Source organism: Mytilus trossulus, chromosome 2 (genome assembly GCF_036588685.1).
Source record: "Mytilus trossulus isolate FHL-02 chromosome 2, PNRI_Mtr1.1.1.hap1, whole genome shotgun sequence".
NCBI lineage: Eukaryota > Metazoa > Mollusca > Bivalvia > Mytilida > Mytilidae > Mytilus > Mytilus trossulus.
The window spans coordinates 35,667,925-35,689,997 of NC_086374.1; the positions used below are offsets into that span (position 1 = coordinate 35,667,925).

The 22,073-nt window shown below is 31.3% G+C and overlaps 1 protein-coding gene across 4 annotated transcripts; it reads right to left on the bottom strand.

Annotated features, from left to right (window-relative positions):
• Positions 1-1,304: 1,304 nt before the first annotated feature.
• LOC134707096 (major facilitator superfamily domain-containing protein 6-like) lies at positions 1,305-21,143 on the bottom strand. 4 transcript variants are annotated; one of them, XM_063566602.1, is made up of 7 exons: positions 20,937-21,143; positions 9,044-9,837; positions 7,603-7,756; positions 6,210-6,375; positions 5,179-5,382; positions 2,886-3,121; positions 1,305-1,681 (listed from the first exon to the last, which is right to left on the bottom strand). In XM_063566602.1, exons 2-7 carry the CDS (start codon positions 9,760-9,762, stop codon positions 1,634-1,636), a joined length of 1,527 nt encoding a protein of 508 aa, XP_063422672.1. In that variant the 5' UTR covers positions 9,763-9,837; positions 20,937-21,143; the 3' UTR covers positions 1,305-1,633. The 4 variants fall into 4 exon arrangements, with proteins under 4 accessions (XP_063422672.1, XP_063422673.1, XP_063422674.1 ...); XM_063566603.1 differs by lacking the exon at positions 20,937-21,143 and adding an exon at positions 18,486-18,599; XM_063566604.1 differs by lacking the exon at positions 20,937-21,143 and adding an exon at positions 14,980-15,070.
• Between the last annotated feature and the right edge of the window lie 930 nt (positions 21,144-22,073).

The following is a 22,073-nucleotide window of genomic DNA, read 5'->3' on the forward strand; positions in this document are numbered from 1 at the left end:
ATGAATTATAAATGTGTGCAGCATGCTATTTAGAATAATAACATATATTTGGCATAAAATATATTTGGACACAGCTTATAGCGCTAGCCTAGTAAATGCATTGTCTGTGAATCGAACATAATAAAAAAAAATCCATCTCATAGTGATACATAAAGATAATCTTAATATCACCTTCTCACTTGATTATTCATACAAGAAATTTCTTAAGCACTCTTTTCATTATCAATATGAACTAGGAAAATTTAAGAATCTTATCTTTAACTAAAACTTCCCATATACTTGCCTTGGATTGCAACATGTATTTTTTCAGTAGCAGTGTGGGAGCGAAGGTAACCTTTACAAATGCAATTTAATAGGCTGAAAGGACAATACCAGTGGGCATTGTGACTGTCCTTATCGTTCAGACTATTAAGTTTAGATATTAAAATTCAGATATATGTTTTTTATAAAGATTTTTACATTTAAAAGATTGAACTGTTGTATAACTTTGGAACTTTAATTTAAAAATAAAAACCACAATTATGTGAAATACAAAGACTCAGTCTACTTTTGTATTGAAAAGTCTTAATGACATCCCCATCCTTTCCCAAAACATATAAAACTTTTGTCTTTGATAGAGGCACCCACCAGGAAAGGGCTTATATTATTGTAACTTTATTCAGGTATCTGAACGAAAGCATATGCATACACTTCATAAAATATATTTTGTTACTGAAAATGTTCACCTGTTAAATGGGAGATAACTCATTTTTTCCTTACCGATTTGTAAATCTAGTAAAGATTTGTATCAGTTATGTCGCTTTTCCTGACATATCAATAAAGTCATATCATAGCAATAATTATTGGTACATTTGAATTTTGAATTTATATGAATATTGTCTTATAGACCTTAAGATTTTATATCAGTACAAGCATTAGATTATTATTTTCATAAATTTGTATTATCAATTGGAATGTTCTTAAAGTATTTGTTTTGAGTTTCGAAAATTTAAAGTTGAAGAACATTTCAAATAATGTTAAAAAAAATTATGAAAAGAATAATCTAATGCCCGTACAAATAAAAATCTTTCATTTTATAAGATAGTATTCATGTAAATTCAGAATTAAAATGTACCAATGATCTTTATGCAGTAGTTCTTTATACTAAGTGTGAATAAACTACTGCATAAAGATCATTGGTACATTTTAATTCTGAATTTACATGAATACTATCTTATAAAATGAAAGATTTTTATTTGTACCGGCAGGTTTCCTTTAGGAAGTAAATACTTAAAATAACAATACTCAAATAAAGTATTGTAACAACAAAAGGATAATACAAAAAACCATAACTTTCAAGCTATAAATAATAAAAAAATCATTTGACAACTAGCAGGATTTTTATCAATTAAAAATTCTTTAAATATTTTTGTAAATAAATATATGCACATTTCTGATCCACAAGTAACGAACTACATCATGACTAAATAACAAGGATCATTCTTTACATGGAATAACAAAAATATCATACACGAAGGAAGGGGTGACACTAAGATTTAAAGATTCGAGCAAACATAATTATTAACATCTGGTTATCCGTAAAATATAACCACTGCTATATAATAGCATTCTGAGATTAATAAATATTCATTTCTTAATCTACAAGTTCTTCATATTTGCTTGCCTCAGGCTTTTTTGCCAGCTGAAAAAAATCAAAAAGGTTAATAAAATATATACATGAAATATATAGAGAAATAAGAATGTCTTTTTTCATGTTTATAAAAAAAGCAGGTAGGATCCATTGTGAATAGATTTAAGATCATAAACTAGTTGATGTTTTAATCATAAAGTAACGTATTGCACTTATCATCTTAAAATACAAAAATAAATGTTCGATAAAATAAACTCATCAAAAAGGATATGTCATTTAAGTATTGCATGCATATATCATGCAATACACACGGTCCTAAACATTACGTTTATTTTCAAAATATATGAACTTCGCTAAGTGAATGGTAAAAAAATATATATAATATAAAGCAAAAATGTAATGTTTAAACTAACTTATCTCATAGAGATTGAAATTTAATTCGATGTATTTTTAAACCCTTCGATAATCCTTTCTAAATTTGACTGTTTAAAACTTTAGAAATTAAAACGAAACATAAGAGTCAACTCCCACAGGCAAATAAAATTTTACAGTCTAGGAGTTGTCTGGTTTTTTTTTTATTTCCATGTTTGTCATATAGCTCTGCAAATGTTTTTGTTTCTATACATAATTGTATTTAAAAAAACGGCTTTGAACGCTCCTGGTGGTAACGTTTCTAACTCGTGTAATGTATGAAGTGTTGTTTTTATGTTTAGGAGTTCCATTAATTGTTAACAGATTTCTTGTGCTATAATGTTCCAACTTATAAATAAGAAACCATTTCGTCCTCATTTTTGTACATTTACTTTGGGTGTTTTTTTCTGTTATTATTATGCTTAATTTGAATTTTGTTAAAACCATACACATGTTTAAAATGTTGAATGCATGCCTTCTTAGTAATATAATTCAGTGGTATGTTATAGAAAAAAGTTTTATTATGAAAAAGTGTAACTAAACCATTTTTTTTATTATATAATTTTGATATTGCCATTTCATTTAGGACTTTCCTTTTAAAACTTTTCTCGGGGCTCGGTATTTTTGTGATTATACTTTTACTTTTTTTATATAAAGGTTTACCCTTTCAATGCAAAGGTAAGAACTCACTATACCGTAAAAATGTGTTGGATAAATGTATCCTTTTTTTTTTTGACACAAGAAGGGGGTCATACGAATACATTTTACCACCTATTTTTTTTATTCAAAAACTACAGATAAACAAGGTTTCATAAGTCAAACTAAATTTACTGCTATAACTTACTATTTGTGCTATGCTAAAAGTTATCAAATTAAATCCGGAAACTCCTGCGAAGACCCAAAACGTATTCTTTGCTCCAAGTTCTTCTACCAGTATACCACCTATCATACTGCCCGTGCCAGATCCAAGACCCCAGTACACTCCATGTATAATACCTTGCAAAGTACCCAACATTTCCATCGGAACGGCATTGCAAAAATAAACGGTTAGTACACACCAAACACCAGCAAACGTGAAGCCTGAAAATACAACTGATGCTTTAAAACTTCCTCAATATGATGACTTTCAACTTATCTACTTCATATGATCTAACAATAGAACTATTTTTCTTGAAACTGATTTGCCATTTTGTGTAAAAATACCAAAGGAAAACATTCCAAGTATACTAAATAGTTATCAAAGGTACTAGGATTATAATTTAGTACGCCAGACGCGCGTTTCGTCTACATAAGGCTCATCAGTGACGATCATATCAAAATATTTATAAAGCCAAACTAGTACGAAGTTGAAGAGCATTGAGGATCCAAAATTCCTGAAATTTTAGAAAAATCATAAATTCGCCCTTCTCTCCTCTGTTTAACATAAAAAAAAAACCAAAGAACATGTCTTCTTTGTTATACTAGATGCAAAAATTAAATCCGTATAAAAACATATATCATCGGTTATTCTAGATTTTCAATCTAAACATTCTTTTAAAGTGTTATCTGCCATCTGTCTACAATAAAAGAACGATCTTCAAAACACATTCTATTGCTCAACAGGCATTTTCAATCAGATGTGGATTCTTAAAAATTCCAAAAGATCTACTCTTTTTCCATTCTATCATCACAGTCATTACAGTTTTGCAAAAACGTCAATAATTTTTATATCAGTATGTCTACTATTTTCTATAATCAACTGTCATACAAGTTGTAGGTTTAGCTAGCTTTAATATAAAACCATGTATAAACCATTATTTTTCTTCAAAAAAGCCGGCATCAATGGAGTTTTTTTCTCGTTCCTTTGAATGATAAGGTTTTATTATTTCCGTTTTTATGGCCGTCTCTTTTTTCAGTTTACGTTGGAGTTCGATATTTTTGTAACACTTATGTTTCCTATACTCAATTGAATGATCGAATACATATTCCAATTAAATAGGGTTTTTGCTGCAATAGTAAAAAAGATTCTTACTTTGTTATATAAGAACCACACTGATTACATCATAAAAAAACAACACCAAAGTCAAATCATCAAAACTCTGGACTTTGTGATAGTCAACATATACATGGAGTTTGTAGGATTGCTACTTCAACAAATATCAATTATTGGGCACTTATTGTGCATCCCTACTGGTCGACTTAATGTTTAAATCCAGTGATGCAGAAAAAAGCAATGCCCTATCAAAGACTAAAAGAAAACGCATTACGCACAGTTCTTTTATTTTACCTTCAAATATCTTGATTTCCTTTCACTCAATAACCCACATACCAATGAGAACTTGCATCGTATATACACTATTGGACTTGAAACTATGGGTAATTCTGATTCCTGACCGTCTGCTTAATATCTGGATATTTTTATCAATATTGAAACACATGGACGACTTAAAACTGGGATCCGTGAAAAACCGTCAGTCCAATTGTATGACATCAACATGAATACTCCACTTTAGGAATGTATGCGTCAACTGATACATTACGCGTTTGCATGTTCACAAAGAATTTCATTTACAGAGGTATGCTCTCGACATAACCGAATGTTATCTTTTCTTATTGTAATTTTTTTACTCTGTGCGGATTCGTTTGGTAAGAGGTGCATGCATAGAGGTAAAGTCTTAAGTCTGACATTGGATTCTCAAGGTTGTTGGTGATTCATTTTGTATTGATTTGTATAGATTAGCGAAATCTTTAAAATTGGTAAACTATTGAAGCCTCTCATTCATAGTAATAGCAATATAAACAGATATGACCAGAAACTGCAATTCTAATTACGAATACTGCAAACTCATTTATGAAATATTTTGCCAAATATGTTGTTGTTATTGCTGCAAGGAAAAATAGCAAGAAACATTGGAAAAATTGAAAATAACTAGTTATCAAATGCATAAACATTTGCATTTTTATACAATTGATCAATTCAAATCTGTTTCGAGTTCATGCGATCCCTATGTGTCTACTGGTGTATTTTATTGACATATTGTTTTCCAATTTTTCATTTGAAAGTATTACATAGTTTGTACCCTCAGACTTATGTTTCAATCGCTTTTCATTCGTGTACAGTAAAAAAAAAACACATGTACATTGAATATCCAACAAACCTTGTAAAACTTCAACAGGAAGTATAAACCATGGATTGTCGATAAAAGCAAACACACAAAATCTAGCTATATATCCCAAGATGCCCAATACCATAAAAGGCATAACACCAACTTTCTTTATCAGTGGAAATATAACGAAAAAGGTGATAATTTCAGCAATGTTGTTAACTACAGATGATAAACCAATTAAAAGTTGACTAGCACCTGTAAAATAAATTATATCAGAGTGTAATTTTTCATGTTTATCATAAAAGTTAAAAACTATCAAAACACCTTTACAAATATTTTTCTGACCAGTATGTTTTTCTAATTTTTCTGAAACATTGGTTATATCATTATTATCAAATTTTTGGTATTAGTTTTATAAAATTAAGGCACGAACTTGAAAGTACCTACAAAACCGAACAGAGAAACGCCCTACACTTATTTGTTTCACATTTGACATTCCGACAAAAGGGGGGGGGGGGGGGGGGGCAACCAAAACACGATTTGGAGTAACCTTGTATATCTTTTATTCATAATTTTCCAACTAGAAATGAATTTATTTCCGTTGTTTGAAATATATCAAATGTTAAAAATTAATTAAAAACATACATGTTAGACTTGCAAGACGCATTTGAATATATGATCATATATATATAAGAAAATATAGTCGCAAAATATTTTCACCTATTCTGTGGTAGCAAAGTTTTAAAAGTGCAATTCTCCTACGAAATTTGAAATTCATACAAAAAACGATATGTGTGCATCCATTTAAAAAAAAAATTATTATCAAAGAGCACGTTCGGTATCCTTTCTTGGTATGGGAGAGTATGTAATGTGAAGGACTTCTCTGTATGTTTCATAAAAATTGGGTCATATTTCATTATTTTTAGCAATGAGCTATTTATCTCCGTTTATGACCAGACATTTGTAGGTTTCCGGGAAGTGACCGTACGAGATACTTTGTAAAATACATATATACAGCCTAAAGGCTCAGATGAAAATAATCTTAGTTGTAACACTCTATGATATGAAAAATTTATATTTACCCAAGTTTTCCATATGCCAGTACAGAAAGGCCCATATAACACCATTACACATGCCCATAACAAACATGCATACCAGCCATGAACAGTAGTGAGGAGACATAAATAATTTAAACGTATGTTTGATGTTTGGTTTTGGTTTGTTGTCTGCTTTTGCTGCTTTCTCGTGCTGGAATATAGATAAGCATGTTATATAGTATTCATATACCTGTACTTGAAAACAACATTATATTTTGTTACTAATTGAAGGTATTGTGATAATTTCAAAATGAATTACACGAGAGACAGCAACTCGACAACCTTAACAAACCAGCAAAAGGTTCTAGAGGTCATTTTACATCTTGACAATTTCAAATCGTACAAAGTCTAGCCGAGTAAATAAATTCAACAGATTCATATAATGTTTCAAGTTATGCATTTTCTTATGTTGTGCAAATTTTGAATAGCTTTCAAAAACTATATCTTCTGTGGCCGAAAACGAGCCATAATATCCCTATTCCTTTAGTTTTCCAATTCCAAAGTTAGAAAAGTCTTAATGTTTTATCTAGTTTGACAATTCAACTTAAATCGATTACATACTTTATCTGTTAGGCTTGATTATAATGTACAAGAATAAAGTAAAAATAAATCACCATCTTCATCATCGAAAACGACATAATTTTGCGGACACTTACAAGTTGTCAGGACAGCTGTTTTTTAAATGACGACATTCAAGATAGGGTGTCCTAGTACAAAATGTATTTTTCACAGAAATTATCCATTCGTTCTTTAATTCAACATCGAAAAAAATATAGCCATTGTTTCTTTTTTTATATATAAGTGTTACCGCAAATTTGTTTCAATGCGAGGGTAGTATCTTTTGATAGACGATAGTCTGAAAAAAAAACGATCCAAACTTTATAGTTGTTTTTTATCTGATCACCCAAACTCGATCGTTTTCAGTTAATTTGAATTTTAGACAAAAACACCTTTTACTGGAAAGTACTGCTACAACAATGATAACCAATCATTAAATGATATTCATTCGATTAAAACATTTCATCACTGATGTTATCATCACTGCATGTAGTTTCAGAAATCAAAGTTTAACGTTTAAAGGCTTTATATAGTTGCGGTACATTTCTTCCCTGAATAAACAGATCTTCTTTCTCCTTAGTACCGCTTCAGCCAATGATGACACAAATGCGTAGATTGAATAGCCTTATCTAGATTTGAATTGACAATTGCTGTTTGATAACCCGATTTCAGCTGAAAACTTGTATATAAAATGGAATTATTTAATTTGAATGACTAGCTATGGGCAAGGTAAGCTTAAAATAAAAAGAAGGAAACTTGCTAACCCTGAAATAAAAAGAAAATTACATTCTATCAACCACTTCAATAATAAAGTACGTACCGGAAAGGAAAACATGAAGGCCGAAATGATAACTATTATCATACATCCAGCAAAGAAATAAAAAGCAACATGGTAGTCACTGAAAGTCACACTAATTCCACACACCTCTACTGGAGTTCTGGTTTTATTTATAACAGCACCAACAACTAGAGATCTGAAAATTTGCAGAACAACTCTATTAGATTCAAATATAAAAAAAAATCTTTTTTGATATATGTAAGCAGAATTATATGGTATATTAAAGTGCAGAATATTTGCTTTTGAATCATGCAAATCAGAAATAACACTAAAAAGGTTCTAGTTCGGATCTTGAATAGTTTGTGCAGCTTTTTGAGTCCAAAAAGACTGAAACCCTTTAAATTTGGGAACTTATTCTAAAGACTTATGGTTGGGGTTCACTGTTAAAAGGTTAATTTAGCTAGTCATATTTGGTATATATACAGTCATTTTCATTGCTGAAAAAAATCTCGATAAATACCAGGATCGTTGCAAAAATATAATTAAACTGTCATTTCAATGAAAGTCCAAAAGTTGTAATTATGTCATCATGATCGTACTGTGAACTTTAATTGTTGTTATCTTTGTGGATCGCGGTCTCTTTATCATACCATTTCTCCTTTTTTTTTTATTATTTAACTGTTCATTGTACAATTAACTCATTGTACATCTTAATATATACATGGAAGGAAAGTTAACATTTTGTTTTCATGAATTATTTCACGTTTATGTCTACTTATTTTAGGCATATATATACATAATTTGTTCAATAAGGTTGAAAAATTGTCGTAATTTGGTAATAAGCAAATCAACTTTTAAAGAAATTAGTTACTAATACTTCTATTTGACGAAAGTCAATGACTCCAACTAAGTGCAGTGATTAGGAAATTAACTGGAATCAAACTTGGATATTATTTTTACTATTGATTGTACACAGATATACCTTTGAAATTCAACCCAATTTTTCACGGCTTTGAATGAAAATATCTGTTCTAGACCCATTTTAACCAATCATTTCGTTGGAAAAACTCCATAACTTATCATATGTTTTATTGTTGTAATTTTTGGCAAAAAACATTGTTATAGTTATATCATGGAGAGTAAAAGAATACTTGTCAAATAATATCTGATTCATTTAAGACTGCTGTACTAAAACCACTAATCATTTTAGTAATTATGATATAATATTCAACGTTTTGATATATTTTATCCAAATTTCTCAACTTCTTTAATTATAAAGGTTGGAATATTGACAAATTCCATTGGCGCCTCCTAACCATACATTTCACAGTGAGTACCCCAACCCTACCCAAGCAGTTATCTGAATTAAAACAAAAACTCATAATGGTAGATACTTAACCGAAAGCAAGTATACAGCTTAGTTCAATTAGTCAGATGTTTTTTTCATGATATAACGAATTGGATATAAGTATCAAATACTTACAATAAACCGAAACCAAATGAAGCCCAACATCTTTGAAACCCATATTTATCGACATTCTCCATTCCTATGTGTTCTATACATCCAGAATCTGAGAGTGCAGAGAGTGGAGATTGTACTATTTCCCCTAGAATAACCAATGCTATGACCATGCCGAATACTCGTATAAGTTGTGAATCAACAAACATCCAACCTCTATCTTCTAGCAATTTGTTCTGTTCACTCGTACTTAACTTTTTGTATACAGAAGATAAAGCATCTTTACCCGAGCTTGTATTGTGAAGTCCTAGCGTAGAGTTTACAAATACAAGTTCAAGTTGACAATTTTTATCCGTAGTTGCAGCTGGAGGAACGAACCCTATCCCCATTAGAAAAGTTAACCATCCAAAAGTGCTTATCAACATCATCATCTTCCTTATTCGACACCTGTCTGCGATTGATCCCCATAATGGACCACTCATAAATCCAATCAACGGTCTAACTCCAGATATGATTCCAATTTGATTTGGACTAAAACCAAGCTGTTTGTAATAAACTGAGAGGAATGGGAATACACATCCTATTGCTCCTCCGAAACCAAAATAGAAAAGTTTATAAATGAATAAATCCGACTCAATTTTAAAGATGTTTCGTTCTGTAGACTTAGTGGGTTCTTCTGTTGTTTCTTTTTGTGTCTGTAGCTCCGCCGCGACAACAGGTCTTTTCTCATTGCAGTTTTCCATTCTTTACTGAGGGTCCAAAATCTATCATTGGAATTACACATGATGATCGTAGGTCATTTTGCACATTTTTGTCTTCTGTAAAAGATAATACTAATATGAATAAAATGTCAACAACTTGGTTGCAACAGATGTTCCATTTTACTTTTTATCAAAAATCCATATTTGTGAAAACATCGATATATATGAAAATATGATAAATTGTATATAAATAAAAATAGAAAGCTATACTGTATAGTATAAAAGTGATTATCTTTTTGCAATTATAATTTGTAAGATAAAGTTAACTGGCAGCAACCTATCAAATAGGTAAAGATCATACATACGTCGGAAGTCATTTTGACTCATTGACAGGACATTTGAGCGGGGGAAATGGACGTTTTCCGTAAAAGAATAACCCATTTTAGCGCAAGATATTAAAACCAATTATAGGGAAAAGTTAAAGTATCAATGCCGATTTTAGCGACAGAAGTTATGAACAATAAATTTAAATAGAATCAATTTAGGGCAATACAAAAAAAAAATACAATGACAATTACAATAATACACCAAAAGTCAAAAAGGTTATAGCTCAAATGTTACAAATTAGTTTTAGTGGGAAATTTATATCATAGAGAACGAACGTAACGGGCTCATGATGTACCCCTTGAGCAAATATGTTCATAAAAGTTGAGTAGGAACTATTCCTCTTTTTTATTTTATATAGATTGAGGTGAACATGCATCTAACTTCTTATTTTGATAAATGTTGTTGTTTTCAATTGCATGACAGTATCTGAGAGAAACGTATATATATGATATATATAACGTTATGCCCATGATTAACTAAACTTTAAATGCAAACAACTTCATACGCATAATGCCGGCATAAATTACTGTTCGTGGTTTTAGTATGATGAGCATTATTCAACCAGATAAGTTTTCGCTACAATGGGCTATCGAAAATACAGATGAACGATTAAACCTGCGCTAAAATTCGCTATAATGTCTTGCACCCCATTCATATAGATCCCCGACAGCCGTGTGTAAGAACGTTAGGGTTAGAAGAAAGTACTGTATCGAGAAAAGTTGGTTAATCGCAATTATGGTTTTCTTTTTTTCGGGTAGCTGGATGGATATTTTTTGTTTAATCAGCGTTCCATAGATTTTTTTCTCGACATACGGCTGATCACGGAGCTGTGATCCTTTATATTATAGTTTTTATTCAACAAGTTTTTTAATTTAATTTTTTTTTTCGAATACTATCAAATTTTAGGCTGTCGGGACCTAAATACTTTTCAATTACATAAAAGACCAAGTACTAATTTGTGTGCCACGATCTCCCGGATTTTAGAAAAATGTCCCACTCCCAGATACAAAGTACTAAGTTACGTTAGAATTTTCAAAAGCAAAACACTGACATCTGTATCCTTATGATTCGTATCCTTTGATCATTTAAATCCGATTTCGTTCATTAAATCTTTTGGAATGGGTTTAACAAACATGCAGCCTTCAAACTACGACCTTTCTATTTGGATAACGTCCCTTTGTTGATATGGACGGCCGTTAGCGTTATTAATTTGGACGTTTCCGTTGCTAATTTTGAACTACCTTACATCGATTCTACATTTCTTTTTACCTAAATGATTTTAGGAGACTTTTATATGCATTTTTGATATGCTCAAAGGACAGGAAAAACTTATATTGCAATTTTTCTTGTTTTCTAAAAATTAAATGAACTTGAGGGTCATAATATTGTTAGTAATATTATATAGATCTATAATGTCTATAATAATGTAGAATGAATCACACAAAGGGATATAAAAAAAAACCAGAAAAAAAACCGTTTCTCCTTCTTTTAGTTGCAACAGCCTGATTTGAGTGCCACAAAATTTGAAAAACGGTTTATCCAAAAAGGCCGGATGGCTCATGTATTTGTTCATTTAGCTTATAGCCGACATAAGTTCATTCTAGTGCATACTAGTATTAAATTGTCTTATGACACAAAGGCCTATACTGAAGATTTAAAAAGATCAATCCCTTATACTGTAAAAGGCATTTTGTTGGTATTTGACGTAGTTGAATCTAATTATATGCTATTATATATATAATAGTTAATAACAAGTAAAACTGATTTCATCCCATCTTTACTAGAATATCTTGCATGTTCGTGAAGAAATATTTTAATATCAGAACTGAAAACTAATTTATTTATCAGATAGAAGATATTTTTCTGAAAATAAAAAAAAATCATCTTTCAGTATTATTCTCTCTTTCAAGAGAATTATGGTTGTACATGTAGGCATGGCATCCTGGTTAAACCTCATATTTGGTGTAAAGCAGTGAACGATGTCCTAGGCTAGCGTGACATGTACGTGTTACTGTAAAGTTATCTCTTGATTAACAGATAATCCCCAGTGAGAAGGACAAATGTGACAAACTGATTTGCATATACTTTTGTACATACCAAGTGTTAATGAATTTAAGTATGAAGTTAGAAAGTAAAAAAAAAACAAATAACAAGAGCTCACATGTTTATGAAGATTTGTGATTAAGTCCATTTCAATGTTAAAATTATACAGGTCGAAAGTGACGTGTTAAACAGTGAAGTGTTAAATTATTCATATTTAGTTAGATAAATTAAAGCAATATTGTATTCACAATGATGTGTAACAATTACGACTAAACGATGGCTGCATTAGAGTAATTTCACATTTGATTGCGTGAGATGATGAATAGTAAAATATGAGCAAAGCAATGCCAGGCATGTTTAACTTAATTGATTGATTGTGCATTTCTAAATACGTTCAAACGCAACCATTTCATACGTTCTCTGGACAAATACCAATTGTAGAACTAGCGTATAAAAATTGGCTGGAAACTTACGGAAAGAAGCGGGTACAATAAAGAAGTATTTTTGAAACAAGTCTTTTGGGATAGTAATATATTTACGGCACATTTTTTTTTAACAAAGTAGAGGTCTATGCTGCTAGAATATCGATGCAAGAACTTACTGCAGACTTAATATGGTTTCGCAGTGTCTTGATTATGAGATATAATAATATGAGGGTATGGATGGGGTGCTTCATTTCAGAACCAGTATTCAATAATATTTAATGAACCTTTTCTCCATTTCTCAATTTGTTTGTCCTTTTTCAATATTCTTTAATTTTTTTAGCTTATTTTTCTCTATTCTTTATTATTCTAACTTTTTTTTTCTATCTTCTTTACTTTTCCCCGGTACTCCCCATCTAGACCCTCATAATATTACACTTACTTGAATCTTCCATACACTTTGTTTGATCATAAGCCTGTATTGGTGGTTGTGATTTGACGGTGAAACAAAACCATGAATTGTGTTATAACTGCAATCCGAAGGGAAAATTAAAAAATGCTTAAGTTTTTTTTGTTTTTTTTTAGATAATTCATAATGTGGTCATTAAACTGGCAATCGTTTACCTTTCTGCCTTGTTGACTAATAAAAGGTTAAATGGCTTACTACGAACATTGCCCTACCAGAATTAAATTTGTACATTCAAATTCAATGACAAATGCAAATAATTACGCATATGGAATAAACAAAATTATAGTGAAAAACAAAAACATCAAACCAATTGCATATATTTTAAAATACTGTTTTAAATATTATGGAGAGATGCGGAAGATAACAAAAGGGATATCCAAACTGATATATACGTCGATGGCAACTGACCAAAACCGCCATGATAAAAAAATCGGCCAAAAGACAAACAACAATAACAAAAAAACACAGAATTTATATAGCATTGATCTTTTGAAGATGCTAAGTATGAATTGCTTCGGTCAACTCTTTTACAACCCCATAAAGAAGCTTTCTAATCTTTAAGGTGGTATGGGAGTCCAAAATAAAAATGATAGAATTTGTTCATACTTTGTCAAAATGTAGTATCTATTGAAACATGTTCAAAAATATTATAAAAATGATAGGTCACCGCGCATTTTCTCAAGCTACAGGTTGTGACAAAATGACAAATTTTGTATGGATTACACAGTAAAAAACAACATTTTGGGAATAGAAACTAAATAAAATGATAGAATTGTAAAATAAATTAGGAAAAGATTGCTTTCAGACAATGCTTTGAGATTATCAAAAGAAAAGATAGGGTCACCGTACGTTTTTTCCGGCTAAAAGACAAAATAGGAAAATTTCATGAAAATACACTGTTTTAGAGTTACCTCCCCTTAAATTGCCAATTTGAAATTATTCAAAAAAACAACCAAAAATAATCTGTACTTGTAAAAATATTAATATTTATAAGTTATATTCTTATAAATTGGTTCTTTGAAATGAAAATTCACATTAAAAATCTGCATTCCTGCATCAAATTTTGCTAACTTGATAGAAAATATGGACCTTAGATTCTCTGTTTTTTACAATCCAAGATGGCGAAAGACACCAATACCACCTTAATATTATACCGACCGTGCAAGGGCTGTATAGCCAGTCAAGGTCGTTAAAAACTTCCATTTGTTGCACCTTAATATGGTTACGTTTGCGATTATTACATAGTCATAGAAGTCGGAGGGACACGACTATAGAATGACTCTAGAATGTCTCCTTTTACTGTCAGATCTATTATACACTTTCTGAACACCGGGAAATAAGAAAAATACAAACCAATCGATATAAAAAGCACTCGCAGTTATATTACTAAAGGCTAGTTAAAACCACAGTTTCAACTAATAAATATACTTTGGTCACTCAGACTTAAATGTCAATTAATACACAACCGATGGATTAAGTGTAAAGATAAAACATGCAGTTTCTGAAAAGTTTTACCATGTGTTATGTGAAAATATATGTATATCGAGTGGATGACGGACCATAAATGTTAGTTCCTAGAAAACGATACATGTTTAGTAATGCATAGAACTATCAAAAGTTATAGATTAATGTAAGTACGAATAAATTTTAAGACCTTACTGCAATGCTGAATTGGTCAGTGACCGCTGAAGCCAAATTCATTTATTATTTTTGCCGTAATGCGGTCTTCTTTCGTTTAAACTTTTGACCCTTACCTATTATATTCCTAAAATTGCATGGAAAAAGAAATTTGAATCTTTTCTGTAGCATTTTGAATAATTATTCTTTAAATTGACTATACCATTTTACAAATTTCACGACGAAACAACAACTATAATCATACTTAAATACAAATAAGTGATGGTACGTTTGTTTTAGTGCATATTATACTTAACTTACTTTTTTTCTGGTGGACAAGGTAACAAATAGTCATTTAAAATTATAGTCTTTCATTGCATGACATATATTTTACCCTTATGGCAAATTTTACCTATTTCAAATATAAAACATAACAATATCATTATATATATATATGTGTAATATGTTTGAGGCTGTTGTAATCTATATGAAACTAATTCACGCTACGGTAGTCTCTGAAAGATTGGTTTGGTGATATTGAAAATGAAATCTTAAAATCTAAAATGAAAAACCTAATTTATTCATCGAAAAAACTATGTCACAACTTTCTTACATTAAAACAAATTATAGACGTCTTAGTGCAACAAAAATCTTAATTTGAAGAATAAAGTCCTATATACATGTGACCTTAAATTTAATTTGCATATTTTCCCCACATACTAGTACACATTATAAATTCGGAAAATATTTACTAATGCGAGCGATGCGCCTGAATTTCGCAATAGGAACTCTTATGCGAAAATCCTTTAAAATTGAGAATGGAAATGGGGAATGTGCCAAAGAGACAACAACCCGACCATAGATGAGACAACAGCAGAAGGTCACCAACAGGTCTTCAAGGGAACGAGAAATTCCCGCACCCGGAGGCGTCCTTCAGCTGGCCCCTAAACTAATATATACTAGTACTAGTTCACTGATAATGAACGCCATACTAAACTCCAAATTGTACACAAGAAACTAAATGTTAAAATAATACAAGACTAACAAAGACCAGAGGCTCCTGACTTGGGACAGGCACAAAAATGCGGCGTTGTTAAACATGTTTGTGAGATCTCAACCCTCCCCCTATACCTCTAGCCAATGCAGAAAATTAAACGCATAACAATACGCACATTAAAATTCAGTTCGAGAGAAGTCCGAGTATGATCACAGAAGATGTAACCAAAGAAAATAAACAAAATGACAATAATACATTAATAACATCAGACTACTAGCAGCTAACTGACATGCCAGCTCCAGACTTCAATTACTAGTCTAAAATAAACTGATTGAAAAATTATGTCTTCATCATATGAATATCAGACACAATCCTCCCCGTGAGGGGTTTCGTATAATATTATCATAACATATGAGACGAACATAACCCGTGTCATGCCAAAAACTTTTTTTATAAATAATAAATGTGTTTAGTTTCGAAGCAAAGACCCTATAAATGAATCAATATTAACGCCAAAATATACAATCTTTAATGACCTGACAAGTACTATATATACCATGGTTTTTATTACGAGTTAACATATTTAAACAAACGAATCCGAAGGATGAGTTTGTTTAAATATGTTAATGAGTAAGACACATGGTATATAAAATTTGTAATATAAATAAAATGATTGACAGCTTCAAGACCTTCAACTTATATTGGAAATTGATCACGTTACAGTTTTATCCAATGCAATGGAAGCTCGCGCAAGTCACTTTTGCGCCTCGTGTATGATCTTTTGTGTATTTCATGTAATAGAACCCCTGAATTTGCAAAAAGGAAAGGGAATGTCAGGTTTTCCCGATTTTTATTTAGTTTTGCGCCCCGTGTATGGTTGTTTGCGCAAGTAACTTCATAATGTCATCAGACTGAGGTAAACAAAAATATCGGATTCCAGCGTCGGATAAGGATTAAATAATTATTCTAATGGCGGTAAGAATTTTTGTTTTTTGTTTTCAAGTATCATACAAATTAATCATATTTTACAGAATTTTCATCTCATTGAAAAATGCATATTTGAACATTTCTAGTTTTCGTACAAACCGCATTTCTTCCGTTATTTTATTAATTCGATTATTAGATTATTAATTTTATTAAAACACAATTTTAATGATAAAACACTGTATTTAAACAGTAGCGGATCCAGGGATCGTAGATAGTGTACGTTCCCCTAATTGATCGCAAAAAAATCATGTTTTTTTCACAGATATTTGTAGCCGATATTTATTCCTTTTTCTATAGGTACCCCCGTTTTTAAATCGAAATTTAATTGGATCTTCGCAAAGGAAATGATAGTTTCACATTTCATTTTTTTCACAACTTAAAGAAGAAACATTTAGTAATTGTTTCCAAAAATAGGGGAGTTCGTAACAATCCTATATAGTTTGAAAAAGGTTTCTTAAGGTTTGAGTACACATTATTTATTGCTTTTTGTTATGAAATGAAAACAAATGAAGATCTTGACCTTTTAGTACGTTTAACAGTTTTCTAAATATTTAAGAGGCGGATACATTTAAAACTGAAAAGGTGGAGCTTCAGCCATGGAATAACATGAACATGAATATGTTATACCATGGCTGAAGCTCCGCCTTTTTTACTTTGAATTCTAGTTGAGTTGCATATTTAATTAGCAAAGTATGGTACAACATTAATTTGCATATAATATACCATGGTTTTCCCTCATCACACTATTTAAGCAAATTATTTCATAAAAACATCAAAGGAAAAAATCTAATTTATGTTACAACAGTATCGTAACTAAAAGAAGTATTCAATACTTATAATTAAATTTATTCGCTATGACAATAGAACATCGATTTTCATCATTTCTTTTTTTAATAACCTGTGCACTTTTTTGTGATAGCACGTGTCATCACGAATTTTAAACTTCATTGGGCTATGAAGGTGAATTCTAGTACGACGAACAAGCGATGTTATCCAATCAAAATAACGGATATTTTTGAAACATACATGTAATGTAATTATAAAATCAAAGGATTTCACAGGGAATATAACCATAGTACTTGGAATATTTGAGCCTTTGTTTCCCCTACAAAAGTGACTTTTGAAAAAATGTTATTATTTTTCACCAATATTCGATAGAAATTAAAGGAGATGTAGTATGATTGCTAACGAGACAACTAGATATTAGAGAAAGGAGATGTATTATGATTGCTAACGAGACAACTAGATATCAGAGAAAAGGAACGAGGATATAAACAACTTCATTGAATAGCGTTAAGTAAAAGGCCACATATCCATCTTCATCTTACAGACCCCTTATACGACATGTTATTGTTCGTAAGATAAGATCTCTAAATCTATTTATTTGCCTAACATCAGTAAAACAACGACGGATCTTCAGTTCTACAGTTATCCGCAGAATACAAATAATTACATATATGTCAAACTACTTTTAAATTACAAAGAAACCGAACAAAATGACTGAAATGTTATCATATATTCTAGTCAATACCGGTATTATATAAAGTTAAAAAAAAACACGTCCAAAATTGACATTTACATTAACAAAGTTTATAAACTCTCTTCGGAAAGTTATCAATGGTTAGATAAAACATTAATGAAAGCACTGAAGGTCAAAAAATAAATAAACGAAACTAGCTACACTGATGACATTTCAATGAATTGACATTTGTCCGTTCGATATCTGGATCCAATTTGATTAACGCGCCATAACATATAACTTTAACAAAGAAAAGTGGAAGATCTGATTTTAATCAGATTTATGTATCACGGTAAGGAACAAAATGAGACAAAAATCACTTACTTGCATGTTCAAATGTTTCGATTGCACTGGTTACAACAAGCTAATTTTCGTAAGAAAATAAAAAGCCGGAGGTTAAAGATTATCCCTTGTCGATTTTAAAGGAACACGATTTAGTGCTTGAAATAAAAACATTGTTATGAAATTACACAATATTACTTTTATGAATTGTCTAACATTGTTATTTTAACAAATCTAACTTTCTTATTGTCAACAAGAATTTAATCAAATGTATTGGACAATAACAAACCTTTGATTGGAGTTTTAATGTATTTTCATATTTATAACTTTGATTCGTTTTTTTTAGTTCTTTCAAATAAAAACAATATTTTTCAGTTCTTTGAAATAAAGACATCATCAAGATTCACCAGACTCAAGCTGGCAGCCACTTTTATCGGCCAATCAAGTTAGCAGCCACTTTTTTCCAGCAGCCAATTTTGACGATATGTCTAAAAACCAAAAAACTGCATGAGACTCAACCGTTCCAAAAAAAATCGCGAAATCTTAGTTAAATATAGTTTAACAGCGGAATTCGACAATTTCGCGGCTTGTACTGATTTTAAAAGCATTTCATTACGTTTTAAATATGTATGTGAAGTTAGCTGCCGGTTTGTTATTTGATATTCGATATTCAATATACAACCGGTTGCTAGCAGTAGGTTCAATATCAAAATTTAGTTGAAAATCATTAAAAAGTATGATTTCATAGTTAACAGGAGTGAAAAATTACGCCGCAATAGTTTTATGACTCCTTCAAGCTGTCGTAAATTCTCGTTGTCCTCGAATATAAACCCTTATATAAGTTGCATATTTGTCTTTATGTAATAAAGATTTTTATCAATAAAACGACAACAAAGATTCAACAAAGATTTAATTTAACATATAATATATAAAACTTAAACTACAGCCGGCCATTCTAAAAACATTCCAAAATATAAAAAGAAATATCTATGGAAAGCCAAAAAAAGAATAAATATATTGTGAAAACCTACGGGAGATCGCTCAGATGACAGTAAGACCCCTGGTAATTTAATACCCCAAATGCAACGATATTATAGACTCTGTAGTAAATAAAATTGGGTAAAGAGATTAACGTGACTATTAGGATCTTGGATTATGGGTATTCCGGTTCGGAACTTTGCCGTAGGGATCGATATGCCGAAGAGTACCGAATGTGTAGTTGATATGAAAAATACGTAAATGGGCAACTTTGAACCTCTGTGGTGGCCAGAGGGGCCCGGATCCCAGAAAAATATTTAAGTGGGGAGTAGCTTGGGTTAATACCTTCAGAATGAGCTAGGTCCGGTTCGGAACTTTGCCGTAGGGATATGCCGAAGAGTACCGAATGTGTAGTTGATATGAAAAATACGTAAATGGGCAACTTTGAACCTCTGTGGTGGCCAGACGGGCCCGGATCCCAGAAAAATATTTAAGTGGGGAGTAGCTTGGGTTAATACCTTCAGAATGAGCTAGGTCCGGTTCGGAACTTTGCCGTAGGGATATGCCGAAGAGTACCGAATGTGTAGTTGATATGAAAAATACGTAAATGGGCAACTTTGAACCTCTGTGGTGGCCAGAGGGGCCCGGATCCCAGAAAAATATTTAAGTGGGGAGTAGCTTGGGTTAATACCTTCAGAATGAGCTATATAATAAAAATCTATATAACATAAAAACAAATATGTAATTTATATAAGGGTTTATATTCGAGGTCAACGAGAATTTATGACAGCTTGAAGGGGTCATAAAACTATTTGCGGCGTAATTTTTCACTCCTGTTAACTATGAAAATCATACTTTTTAATGACTTTCCCCTAAAATTTAATATTGAACCGACTGCTTGCAACCGTCGGATATTGAATATCGAATATCGAATAACAAACCGGCAGCTCACTTCACATACCTATTTTAAACGTATGTAATGGTAATGAAATGCTTTTAAATTAAGTTCAAGCCGCGAAATTGTCGAATTCCGCTGTTAAATTATATTTAACTACGATTTAGCGATTTTTGGAACGTTTGAGTCTTATGCAGTTTTTTGGTTTTTAGACATATTGTCAAAATTGGCTGCTGGAAAAAAGTGGCTGCTATCTTGATTGGCCGACAAAAGTGGCTGCCAGCTTGAGTCTGGTTCAAGATTCAACTCATACTCGGTTGACATGGAAAATGATTTTTGAAAATTATTATGCATACGGTAACCGCATGATTTTGGAAAAAAACTGAACTAATAAATTTTCAGCTAGTTTCATGTTAACGTTGGCTGATATTTTGTATTACTATACCTATATATAAGTGAGATGAAGTATTCCTATATTGCATTCTTTTTCTAGTAAAATGAATGAATTGAAAACAAAATAAAAGAGAAATTTTAACACAGACATGAGTCATTAAAATTGAAACTAGAACATGAAAAACAAGGCATTTAATGTATTTTTGTAATTAAACAAATCTACTTACATTAAAATGTCCACAACCAACTTTGAAGAAATGTATATTAATATACTAATACATTAAAAGTATATGCAATCCGCTTATATGAACTAAATCACATCCTTTTGCTTCAACAAGTTGTTATTTGAAGCATAACCACGTACATTCGTAATCATTGGACTTCATTGTAATAATCAATATATGTACACGTCCTTTAACATGGTAAACTTATAGTTACCGAAAATCGTGACAGTTCAATTATTATATACATACAAAATATGTAAATACACGTCTTTTAAACTCACAGTTCAATAACTTATTTATTAATTTCTTTATTTGCTTCGTATTTATTGCAAGAAGATTATTTGTAAAGACATTTCAAATAACAATTTCATTCATTTCTAACCTTCTAACACGCTGAGAGAAAGTTAAATTTTAGTAGAATAAAAGTTACCATTTGTTTGAGCTGTATTCGTCACTTGTATGTAGTTTCACACAGCGCTTGTCTCTGAAAAACACTGCTGCCTATACATATGCGGATCCAGAACTTTTCCTAAAGGGGGGGGGGGGGGCTCCAGTCATGCTTCAATGATTCCCTATAAAATGAACCAAATTGTTTCCACGAAAGGGGGGCCCGCCCCCCCCCCCCCCTCCCCCATGCCCGGTGCATTACGTTTGCGCGCATTACCATTACATTTGCGCGCATTACCATAACATTTGCAAGCATTACCATTACATTTGCGCGCAAAAATCATTACGTTTGCGCGCAAAAATCATTACGTTTGCGCGCAGCTTTTGATTACAATTGCGCGCATTTTTTTGACAGGTGAACTCAGGTAAAATACAGGTAATAATACTTATTCATTTATAATTAGTTCAATTATTTACAAGTATAAGTACTCATTCCTTTAGTCTTGGTCCCCTTCTCACCAACGATGAGGTGGAAGTGGGATTTCGAGCAAGATAAGTCCGTTTTATTATGGACAAGCACTAAATCCTAGAAATATGTACAGATAAAAATGTTAAAATACTAACACATAGCTAATCATAAAGGTAAAAGTATTGATAATTTCATAACCTTACATGTAGGTACGTGTCGAAACTCCATGTGTGTGCCTTGGTGTAACTTTACAAACTAACTTAAACTTTTTACTTATTTTGAAA

What these genes read in the sequence shown, in the direction of transcription:
- LOC134707096 (XM_063566602.1), bottom strand. Translation starts at nt 9,762, where the DNA reads ATGGAAAACTGCAATGAGAAAAGACCTGTTGTCGCGGCGGAGCTACAG. An exon ending in TCATTTGGTTTCGGTTTATT is followed by an intron (nt 7,757 to 9,043) that starts GTAAGTATTTGA and finishes GCAAATTTTCAG; the next exon opens with ATCTCTAGTTGTTGGTGCTG. An exon ending in CTTTTAGCATAGCACAAATA is followed by an intron (nt 1,682 to 2,885) that starts GTAAGTTATAGC and finishes GATTTTTTTCAG; the next exon opens with CTGGCAAAAAAGCCTGAGGC.